Consider the following 12,207-nt stretch of genomic DNA (forward strand, 5'->3'; position numbering starts at 1 on the left):
GATGTTCCCTCCGAAGTCCAAAGCAATTAACAAGATGTTTAATGCAAGTTGCAGCTTACAATATTGTTAAACAAAACCGACAGAAAGAATTCTTCCCAAGTAAAGAAAAATTGAATCAAAAGGTAACGTGAACAGAGCTCATATTGTACTGGGGAGAATGCAGGGGGACAGAGATGAGGTTTCATTATGTGAAGCAATAGTAATTGAGAAAAATCAAAGGATCATGGTGATGCCTGTGAACCCAAAGTTGAGATTTCAGTTGGTCAGGTAATACAGGATTAATCACTTGCTACACTATGCACAATATTTTGAATCTTGAAGTCGAAATTCCCAGAATCCATGCAATTGCATTCTTTAATTTGGCATTTATGTATAGATTTCACGTTACAAGCATTGAAATTGCCAATGGGATTGCACCCATTTCTATAAAACCAGGGGCACTTTGTTTAACTTAATTGGATGATGAGTAGTACACTAACAATTTTCATGGATTTTCTTTTTCATATTCAAAGAACAAGAAAACATTCAATGTGTTTGATCAAACAAAAGTTTAATTATGGTAATATAATCTCATTCGATATTGCCAAAAAAAAGTCACGGAGTTGGCGAAAAACCATAAAGAAAAAACTTAACGTTTGTTTGGATGTTAGGCATTCCTTTCCTTGATAATAATTAAATCAGATTGTCAAGGTTACTACTGGACATAGTGCCCTAGGATCAATTGATTGCCATTTTAGCTGATATTATAATTATTATCCATTTCACTGACCGGATTAAACCTGAAGTAGGTACCAATCTGCTGTAGAGGCCCAAAGCAAATACCCATTAGGAAGGCTACTTATGGCCCATTAAATTATTCAAAATCCACTGTTCCAGGCCCGTTTAGAATGGTGCTCAACTTCCTGGCCAGTCACCACCTACAGAGTACTAGCTTGAACCAGAAACAATGAATCCCATATCCTAATGTTTTGGAAAAATACAAACTAGTGGTAACAATATCTTCCATAAAATAGAAGTACAATAATAAACTAATAAATCACCAATTATTCCCCACCACTTCCAAAAGTGATGGGAAAGATATTTTTAACTTTTAGAAGTGCGCTCTCCATTATCAAGTAGAGACAAATTGTCACAGGTTTCATTCTTTTTGTTACAATTAATACATACATGTGAATGTGAAGTGAAGACTCGAGATTGATCAACAGTAACCCGTGATGTAATTTTTCGTGGCTGTGAAGTGGTGACTTGGGATTGATCATCAAGAAAATCAAATTAAATACAATCAAATTGATATATCATAGTTAGAGGTCATCGTTGTGAAGTTAAAACTCGAGATTGATCAATTGTAATAAATATTTCATAGTTGTCAAATGTGAAGACATTTATTTTTTTCTCAAGAAAATTTTCAGTATTCTTAAAGTTTAGGTCTTTGTGAAGGAAAAACTCGATGTTGTCGGTCATTTTTTTTAACCCCGAGAAAATACGAACTAAAAGACAAGACACTTTTATTGGAACCTTAGACATACTCTTAAAGCCTATCATGTTTACATAGGATGGCTGACTTTGCCTTTTCTTTTTGAATATCATATGCTTTCCAGTTCCACTTGCAGGAGCAGCCCACAGATTGATACTTTCTCTTTTAGTTACCCATTCAGAGAGCGAGTAAATCGCGCGTTCCACACTTGAAGGACTAGTTTAATTATGATGATTTTAGGCTTAATTAATTAGCTAATTTATTAAATAATGGTTGCAGAAAAAAAAATTAGAAACCTAACTACATAAATTGATACATTGCTAACCCACTTCTTATTGTCTAAAGTAAATTTAACTAATAATGAATGATTAAACAAGTGTTTTTGATAGTTGACTAATACGCATTTTAATCATATTTGTCTCTCCAGCAATTAAAATGAATCTTCCCCAGTTGAAACTTCCCCCATGTTTAGGGAATTCACTTGTCAAATCATATGCATAAAGGCAACCAACCACTGTTAATTCATCCCACTAGCATATTCACTCTTGCATTTTTTTTACCAAGCTTCCATAGAATTGAAGTAGCAATTTGAATTGCTTTCGATGATCCCCCTAATGGCGTATATGGCTAAATGAAATATATTTGTTTATAAATTAGAAATATAATAAGTGAAAAAATTCAATTATTTTAATTTGAAGAATTATTTTAAAATAAATCAAAATTAAGCTAAAAGTTATATGATTATATGAAAATTCAGTTTAATCCTTTTCTTATATATGATTTATATCAAAGAAAGCATATATGATAGAATGAAGTTGATTTTAATTCAATTGAATTAATTTTATAATTGAGTTAAATTTATATTTAATTTAAAACTCATTTTATAAATAAATTGAGCTTAAATTAATAAAACAAAAAAATTAATTTGTTAATTCATAATCTTGACAAATTACACGTGATCATATGATTTAGGTGGATTTTCGCAAGTAGAACTCCCCCCAGAAGATATATATCCTGCAGATGCCATTGGCATTTGGCAATGTCCATCCTTTTAGAAGACAGAGAGTATAATATTTTTTTTTATAAGCAAATATTTCGTTAAAAAAAATTCTAGAAAAAAAAAAAAAAAAAGCTTAACATGAGAGAGCATAGTAATCAGTAAATATACCTTTGGCAAAGGCCGCAATAGCATGGAAAGGCCTAATTGAATTAGCTTCCAGACTAGCTACTTGTTCTTTGGCAGTTTCCAATGGTTAACAAGTATAAATATAAATTAAGAATGGAATAGAGCACATTAATTTGATGATATATGACATCTCGTTTTCCACTTAATTAATTAACACTAGCTTTGTATTCTATCATCTTAATTAAAAGAAAACCCTAGCCTGCAGATGTTATCATATAAGAGTTTGTGCCGACCATGCATGAGTTAAGCTTATAAGTTTTATATATATAGGTTATCTTATGAGTTATGATTCAAAGCCACAAATTTATCAAAAAAATATAATCATCTATGGATAAAACTAATTATTAAGGAATGGTTTGACCCTAATTTTTCTTCCTTAATAACAAATAAACTGGCACACCTACTCATCATTAATGCGGCACCATGAATAAATGAGATACTGAGATGAGATTCAATGGTTCAATCTCTTCTCTCTCTCTTCTATTATTATAGGGATCTTTCAGTAAGAGATTAACGAACCAATTAATGCATAATATATTCTCTTTTTTTTTTTTTTTCATTTTAAAGAGCTATGATTGAGCCACTTGTCGTGCATGTCTTTATTTAAACACGGGATTTTGGCTCTTGGGGATCCCGAAAGAATACTTGGAAAAATATTCTTGAATAGCTTGATCCCATTTTGATACCATCTTCTCAATATATCTACCCACATTATAAAGTGAATCGTTTTTGTCAGAAGCCAGCCATTTTATTGTTGATTTTGACTCTACGATGACAATCATCCAATTATAGAACAAGAAAATAAAAAGTTTCCAGTGTTAGAGATGAGACGCCACACAACCGACCAATAATAAGTCGTCTTCAGTTTCATTCTCATAACAACAAATAAATAAATAACCTACCATGGTCCACTTTAATTAGTAAGCTACTGGTACCATATTAGTTCAGAGCGATTATCAAATGTATATTCAAAGAATGCTAATCAAAATTCGAAAGGTCATTTTTCATGGTTGCAGGTGGGAAAATGAGCACCTACCTCTTGGATCATATCTATATATTCTGTTTCCTAACACTTTAAAGTATAATTCCACATTTCCAGTCTAATCATAGACAGATCATCTAAACTGAGTTTGGAAATAAATAATAAGTCTGTCAAGATTTGAATCCCAATTCACTAATACAAGAGAGGCCACTAGTTGCTGCATTCTATTTGAGGACAGCTAGAGTAATGAAATACCAACATTCTGAATACTAGTCCAATATGTTGTTGCTTGATACCCTATTTAATACATAAGACTTAATTAATCATGGGATTGTTAAGGGAAAAGAAGGACCTACTATTTAAGAACAGTTAATCCAGAAATTAGCTAGGATCTTTGACTCTTTAAAATTATTGACAGGAAAAGGACCTACTTTAGATCTTTAGTATATGATTAATTTTTCTGAAGCTACTAAAAATTTCAGTGGCTCTTATAGCAAAAAGATTTTGAACCGCTTTTGCTTTTGCCAAATGTCAAAGATATTTATCAACTGCTTACATTTTGTGATGATCACCAAGAGAATGAAATTATAAATGTTTAGAATGTGTTTTCGGGTTTCCTTCATATCTTTGTCATGCGAGGCTCTTCAAGAGTGCTGCTACACGGTTTTGGTTGAGAATCTCTTTTGTTGTTGCGTTGGTTTTTGTGGTTTAGTTCTCACATTATTTTTCTGTTTTATTCATCTTTGCTGGTATGTTTTCTTTTTGGTCATGGTGTACTAGACTTTGGTTCTTGCTTTCCAGATTTTTTCACTTAGCATGATACGGCCTAAGTTGATTATACTTGGATTAATCTGCTAACCTGAGGATATTCCATGTTAAATTTTTCTTGGATTTAATTAATAATAATATTTTTTGCTTATAAAAAAAATGTTTAGAATGAGAAATTATGAAGACAGTAGTATCTATGCATCATTTGTTATAAAACTGAAAAGATGAACTATTATTTGGTTTGAGAGAATAATAATCTCACTAAAAATAATAATTTGGTATGAAGAAGAGAGTGCAACTCCCACTTCAGAATAAAATTTTTAGGAGAAAGCACATATTTCCATTTGATCTGATAACCTATATATTCCCTCCTACTATAGATGGAAATAGCAGTCGTTTAACCAGCCATCTCTAACCATGGTTCCAATTGCTGAGATACTATTATATGTAATCAATTAAGAGTAAGGCACAGGTATTACTATTAGTCCGAGATTATGCTAATTCATATTTTAACACAATAAGGTCCCCAAGCTCCCACTACAAAAGCCACCATCATTCCATATTTTATCGTGCCACAGTTTTTTTCCTTTCAGTAGCTCACTGGTATCTTGCATCCCTCTTCCAAGTTCAGTTCTGTCTGTCGATCCAAGACAGAACCCCGCTAACGAAAACAGTGCAACACCAATTAATGGCTAGTGATCTTCCTCAAACACTGGGCAAAACACTCCCGGATGCCTGGGACTACAAGGGCCGCCCAGCCGAGCGCTCCAAAACTGGTGGCTGGGCCAGTGCTGCCATGATTCTAGGTCCTTATTAACGCATGCATCCCAATTGAAAGCTTTCTCTTCTCCTAGATTTCTTTTTTCTTGTATATCCTCTCTGTAACTCTAGCTCGAAGGAATTTTATTTTTTCTCAGGGGGAGAGGCTTGTGAGAGGCTTACTACACTAGGTATCGTTGTTAATCTGGTAACCTATTTGACGGGTACAATGCACATGGGCAATGCTACCTCTGCCAATACAGTCACCAATTTCCTTGGAACCTCTTTTATGCTGTGTTTGCTTGGTGGCTTTATCGCTGACACCTTTCTTGGAAGGTTTGATTTCTTTCAATCCTTGCTCTTATTTTTTGTGGTATCTTTTCATTTTCATCTGTACCAAAATTTGGAGTTGATTAGATTTTTCTTTTATTTTTGACAGGTATCTCACCATCGCCATCTTTGCCACCGTGCAAGCAATGGTAACTAAGGCCACCAACCCCTATTTAAACCATTTCCTTCCTATAATTAATATGATCTAACACAAAAATGAAAAAGGTGAAAAACAAAAATATATACAGTATATCTATGACCTATAGTACTCCAAGCCATGGGTACCAACCCTGCCTCTCCCCTTTACCTGCATCTGAGTTTTGTGGGTACACGTTATTTACATTTTTCAGTTCTTTGGATACAATATAGCACCAGCACTTCTTATCTTTTTTGGTCACAAAGATATGCTTCCTTAATATATATTTTTTTAAAAGGTCCTTAATATTAATTTATTTATTTTCTTTTGGCTGATTATAGGGTATCACAATCTTGACCATCTCAACCGCATTACCAAGCCTCAGGCCACCGAAATGCGTCAACGACACCGGTTGCGTTCCTGCAAACAGCAAGCAACTGACAGTTCTATATCTAGCCATGTACATGTACGCCCTTGGCACCGGCGGTCTCAAATCAAGTGTCTCGGGTTTTGGTTCGGACCAGTTTGATGAGACAGACCCGAAAGAGAGGAAGCAAATGGCCAGCTTCTTCCATTGGTTCTTCTTTTTAATAAACATTGGCTCACTTTGTGCAGTTACAGTTCTTGTTTACATACAAGATAATATAGGGAGAAGATGGGGATATGGCATGTGTGCTTGTGCTATTGTACTAGGCCTAATCCTGTTTCTGTCTGGCACAAGGCGATATCGATTCAAGAAATTGGCAGGTAGTCCATTGACACAGATTGCCACAGTGTTTGTGGGTGCTTGGAGGAAAAGGCACTTAGAAATGCCTTCCGATCCATCATTTCTTTACGATCTTGATGTTATTGAAGAGGGAAGCAAGAAGAACAAGCAAAAACTTCCCCACAGCAGACAATTACGGTTAGTTTTCTTTTTCTTTCTTTTTCTTTTTCTTTTGGTGAAACTGTTTAGTCTTTTATTGAATCTATCCATCTCAACTAAATTTAGAAACTCCTTGTAGAAAAAAAAATAGCTACTCCTTTTTTACTTTCCTCTATAATAAAGCAACTAAGAATTTACTTCAGCTTTTTCTTAACGCTGTTGAAGTTTAACATTTTTAAGATTTGAATTAGGTAGGGGAGGCTAATTATTTTAGTACACATGATATGCTAGCTCGCAATGTGGGCTTATAATTAGGGTAGTTGGTAAATCAAATTTTAATAATTAGTAAATTAGGAAAAACTCAACAAGATCAATCCCATACAACTCAACCTTGTGGGTTGGGGTAGTTGGCAGTACACTTATATTATCTTTCCATGTGGGTCACTCTTGTGGATATACATAAAGCGTTGGTGTTAACCAATCTGAAAGCATAATTATTGGTCTCAGGTTCTTGCATTCTTGTTCACCCATATACGGGCTATGTGAAAATGGACAGCGAAGTTTGTTTTACAGTTTTGAATGTGTGTGCTACTGCTAAACTTAATAACCCAAAAACCAGTTTATGCTAAGAATAGCAGTATGTCATTTTTTTTATAAGGCAGATAGTTGTTTTATTTAGGACCAAATACAGATTAGTCTATGTTGTATTCATTTGTTCAGTTGTTATCTTGTTCTTTGTTTAGCCGATCTGTGAGCATAATTACTGGTCTCAGTTTTTACATTTAGGATAGCATATCAATAAAGTATCAAATGCCCAATTGACTTTCTTGGAATCAGTTCCACACACACATAAATATACATATACATGTATCTCTTATATTCTTTGCTTTTAAGCTAAAACTATCCTATTGCATCTGACCCTTTAAGCTAGCCCCCCAAATCTTGATAAATTCAGCCCTAAAATTTCTTGTAATTAAAGACATTATAGTCCCCAAAATCTGAATCTTTAACTTCTCAGATTCAGTGAAATTAATTACGAGGAGGTTGAGTTTATAGATTCAGTAAAAAGATGACAGGATTTGCTGAATTTTATAGATTATTCTGAACCTAATGTTCCCCATGAATATACTAATACAGATTGGAAACTGAAGCAGTGATATGGTTAACTAGCATACATCAGGGAACCAGGAAGAGATCACGAGTGACTAAAGCCAGAGTGAGTGTCTGTCTCAAATCGATAATCATGGTTCTTGTCTTCACAGTTTCCCCTGCTCTAACTCACGGACAAGGAAATTCTTTCTTTCTATGTGTCCACTGTTTATCACTGTCTAATAATAGAAGATTTTTAACCCTTCTCTCGACACTTTTTGGCCTGAGAATTACATGTGACCTACAATGACAAAAGAACAAACAGCAAAAGATATTTGTAGTCATTACAGGTCCCACCAACAGACCAACTATTTCTTGCTAGGTTCATGGGTGTTTTTCTTGCATTTTATTTTTCTTGATCTCTTATTTGATTACGTTTATGTCTTAACATTTGGTTTACTTTAATGGTGCAGTTTCCTGGATGGAGCAGCAATCAAGGATCCAGAAACCACTGTGATAAACAAGTGGAATCTATCAACCTTAACAGATGTTGAGGAAGTGAAAATGGTGCTTAGAATGTTACCCATTTGGGCTACTACTATCATGTTTTGGACGGTGTATGCCCAAATGACCACATTTTCTGTGTCACAAGCAACAACAATGGACCGTCACATTGGTAAATCTTTCCAGATACAGCCAGCCTCCCTAACTGTCTTCTTCGTTGGTAGCATTCTCTTGACTGTGCCAGTTTATGACAGACTTATAGTTCCAATTGCTAAAAAATTTCTCAAGAACCCACATGGCCTAACCCCATTGCAACGCATAGCTGTGGGTCTGGTCTTCTCCATTGTTGCAATGATAGCAGCAGCACTCTGCGAATTAAAGAGGTTAAGAGCCGCAAGATCACATGGTTTGACCAACGATCCAACTGCAGAGATCCCATTAAGTGTGTTCTGGCTGGTCCCTCAGTTTTTCTTTGTGGGGTCTGGTGAAGCATTTACATATATTGGGCAGCTTGATTTCTTCCTAAGGGAGTGCCCTAAAGGAATGAAGACAATGAGCACAGGGCTATTTTTGAGCACTCTTTCACTAGGATTTTTCTTTAGCTCTTTGCTGGTTACTATAGTGCACAAGGTGACAGCGAACAAGCCATGGCTAGCAGATAATCTGAACCACGGCAAGCTTTATGATTTCTACTGGCTGTTGGCCACTTTGAGTGCTTTGAACTTTGTGATATTTTTAGCTTGTGCTAAATGGTATGTCTACAAGGACAAGAGGTTAGCTGAGGCAGGCGTCGAACTGGAGGAACTTGATGAGCCTGCTATGCACTGAAGGATTTTTTCTTCTTTTAATTATTACTATATGTACAAATAAGACATATACGTACAAATAAATAAATTATGAGCTTTTGAATGGAAAATTAACTTTTGAAAAGTTGAAGGACCAAAATGAAATTTGGTTTAGAAAGATCAACAGCAGGTTGCACATCCACGTGACTCCTCCAGCAGATTCTATAAAAAAAATAAAAAAATAAAAAAAAGAAAAGAAAAGAATAGGAAGAAGAATAGGGAAAGAGGAAGAAAAGGGGAAGAGAGGAAAAGAAAGAAAGAAGGAGAAGAAGAGAAGGAAAGAGAGAGGAAAGATGGTTGGATTTTATGGAGTTTCTCTAATAAGAAAGGACACCAACAAGGAGAAAAGAAGGATTTTTGGTCTATGATACAAGAAATTAAAAAGAGAAAAGGGGAGAAAGAAGGTGAATAGTAGTAGAAGTAAAACTCTATAGGGGCAGCAGTTCTCCCATCTATTCAGGTGAGTTTGGTTCATTTTTCACCATTAATTTTTGAATATGTTTAAGTACTATATGTGTAGAAGTTATGTTTAAAATTTGAGAATTTTTAAGTGGTTGGATTTAGAGAAATAAATTGTTGAACATAGATTGTTTGCATATGGAATTTTAAATTTTGGCTACAGAAATTTGAGGAAAATAAATAGTTAGGTTGCTTAGAAAATTATGAAATTTGTGGAGATGATCTTGAGGATATTGGGGCTGTTGTGCTAAAATTTGATGAATTTTGGACTTGTAGTTTATGAGATTTAAATTATTTTATTTGAATTATCTGAGTAAGAATGATTTCTAAAAAATTCAGAATTTGAAGGGTTGGATAAATATATTATTTTATTTGAATTATCTGAGTAAGAATGATTTCTGAAAAACTCAGAATTTGAAGGGTTTGATAAATATATTGATATCTCATGATGTAGAGATAATTCAATGCTAAAAATGGTATTGATATTGTATATGGTTGTCTTCAAAATATGTTAGAATTTGAGATTTATCTGACCATTAGATCATTATATATAAATTTGAATGTACAAAATACTAAATTGAGTATTAAGGATTGAGTTAAATTAAATAAGTCATTTTGATGGAACTAAATGTAACACCCCTATATTAAATAGTCTATACATTTTACTGTTTCGGTGATTAGTGTCTGTCCGGATAGTCAGGATGTCTAGAATTATGTTTAAATCATCTGAAAAAAAAGTCATAAATAAAAATTAATAGAAATTATATGAAAGTAAAATGAAAATAAGAAAAACAAAGCATGATCAGTTAAATGAGCTGAGGTCCCGGTGATGGGTGACCGAAATGGAAAGTGATTGCGAGCTCAGTTGTTGCCCTAATTTCGTATGAGAACCTATGACACCCCAGGCCTAAGGATAACTGCGAAGTTAGTGGAAATGTGAAAACCACATAAAGTAATCAAGAACCAGCTCAAATAATTGAATCAGAGTTCAGGAAGCAATCTAGTGCTGTTGGAAAAACGGATCAGACCGATAAAGGGCAATATAGTCAATTCACCCTTGGAGATGACTCTTGGCCTAAACGTCCATTAAAATATAGGAAATCAAAATTATGAAAAATAGATTAAAAATGAAGAGGTGTAAGGAAGAAAGGAAAAAGGGAAAAGAAAATTTAAAAATTTAATACTTTATGACATCATCGATGACACAATAATAAATTATAATTTTAATTTATGAAATTATTGGATAATTAACAACTTAAAAAGAAAAACAAATTTTTTGGTCTTCTTCCTCTTGGGTGCCGATTCCACTCTCTCTCTCTCTTTCCTTCATTAAAGAGCACTTCAAGCTCTAAAATCACCAAAATTTCCCTATAATTTCCATAGCTTCTTGAGAGAAAAATTTATTTTGAGCCTTAATAGTGAGATTGGAAGTAAGAGGAAGGGGAAAACTGGAAGAAATTGAAGCTTTGAAATTGGTCAATTGAGGTAATTCTCTCTCTTCTTATTTAAAATGGTTTATGCTTATGGAAATGGTGTTATATTAGTGAAAATTTCTTGGAAAAGTAAAAAATCATACATGAAGAATGTTGTATAAAATTGGGCCACCTTGAGAAGGATTAGGGTTTGATGGTAATTGATGGTATTACACATGTTTTATGATAGTTATGAAGTGTTGGATTTGATTAGTGTAGTGAAATTTACATGAATTAAGCAATTAGAAATTAGGGTTCTTGGTAATTGGGAAATTAGAGAAAATTTGGGGATTTAGTGAATTGATGCCCAATTGACATTATTGATGCTTAAATTGATCAATTGGTGTGCTTATAAGTGTGATTGAATGCATGGAATTGAATTGAGGTGTGAATGTGGTAATGTCCAAATCTGGACAGCTTGACCCTTGCCCACTCAAATGGCTATAACTGAAATTATGTTGCTCCAATTGGTGTTACGCCAATTGGAGATGAAAATTAAGACCCAAAGCAACAATTTTCATGCAAAAATCTTGCCCTAAAACTGACCACAAGTTAGTGTAAATTTTGGTTAAATCCGGATTAGGTACCTTGCCACTGGACAAAACTAATCATATGAAAAGCACATGTTCAAATGATCATAACTTGGTGTAGAAATGTCCAAATAACCTGACTTTTACACCATTGGAAAGCTTAGACATATTATAACAACTTTTATGAGGAACACAAACTCAAATTCTGACTATAATCTAGTCAAATTGCCAACTAAACTTAGGTCACCAAATCTGCCAAACCTAAATTTGCCCATAATTTTTGGGTTTTGACCAATCCGCCCAGCCTTAGTAAAAATAGCATAACTTGAGCTACAAAACTCCAAATTGAGTGATTCAAAAAGGGAATTAAATCTAAGACATTAAAGAACAACTTTGATGAAGAAAAGTTGGCTAAATTTCTACTGTAGATAGTTCCAATGAAACAGTAAATTTTGGAAACAAAAATTGAAAATTTAGAATTTCTCTTAGAGAGTTTTGAATTTCAATTGGCAATCAATGCTAACACAATGGTAACCCAAAATGTGGTATGTGGGTGTAATTAGAACTAGTATACCTATTAAGTATGAAAAGGTCAACATGTTACCTAATTGGTCAAATGAATAGTAATCACCATAATAAAAAACACAAAGAACTTGACTTATGAAACCTTATAAGTGAAATTAATATATAAAAATTTAATTGTTGGACTTATTGCTAGAAATAATTTGGATAAATCTTGAAACACCTTAATTTTGTATTTTAGTGGGAAAGGAGCCTTCAAAAAAAGGAAATAGACGGGAGTTAATTA

General features: G+C 33.8%; 1 protein-coding gene across 1 annotated transcript; it reads left to right on the forward strand.

The window, feature by feature from the left end:
• Positions 1 to 4,643: 4,643 nt before the first annotated feature.
• Positions 4,644 to 9,023, forward strand: LOC110631799 (protein NRT1/ PTR FAMILY 6.3). Its single transcript, XM_021779764.2, has 5 exons — positions 4,644 to 5,216; positions 5,328 to 5,505; positions 5,609 to 5,648; positions 5,977 to 6,539; positions 8,063 to 9,023. The coding sequence occupies exons 1-5, from the start codon at positions 5,099 to 5,101 to the stop codon at positions 8,919 to 8,921; spliced, it is 1,758 nt and encodes a 585-aa protein (XP_021635456.2). The 5' UTR covers positions 4,644 to 5,098; the 3' UTR covers positions 8,922 to 9,023.
• The last annotated feature ends 3,184 nt before the right edge of the window (positions 9,024 to 12,207 follow it).

Source organism: Hevea brasiliensis, chromosome 16 (genome assembly GCF_030052815.1).
Source record: "Hevea brasiliensis isolate MT/VB/25A 57/8 chromosome 16, ASM3005281v1, whole genome shotgun sequence".
Classification (NCBI taxonomy): Eukaryota; Viridiplantae; Streptophyta; class Magnoliopsida; order Malpighiales; family Euphorbiaceae; genus Hevea; species Hevea brasiliensis.

Coding starts and splice junctions, on each gene's coding strand:
- LOC110631799 (XM_021779764.2), top strand. CDS start 5,099: ATGGCTAGTGATCTTCCTCAAACACTGGGCAAAACACTCCCGGATGCC. Junction 5,217..5,327: donor CAGTGCTGCCATGATTCTAG/GTCCTTATTAAC, acceptor ATTTTTTCTCAG/GGGGAGAGGCTTGTGAGAGG. Junction 5,649..5,976: donor TTGCCACCGTGCAAGCAATG/GTAACTAAGGCC, acceptor GGCTGATTATAG/GGTATCACAATCTTGACCAT.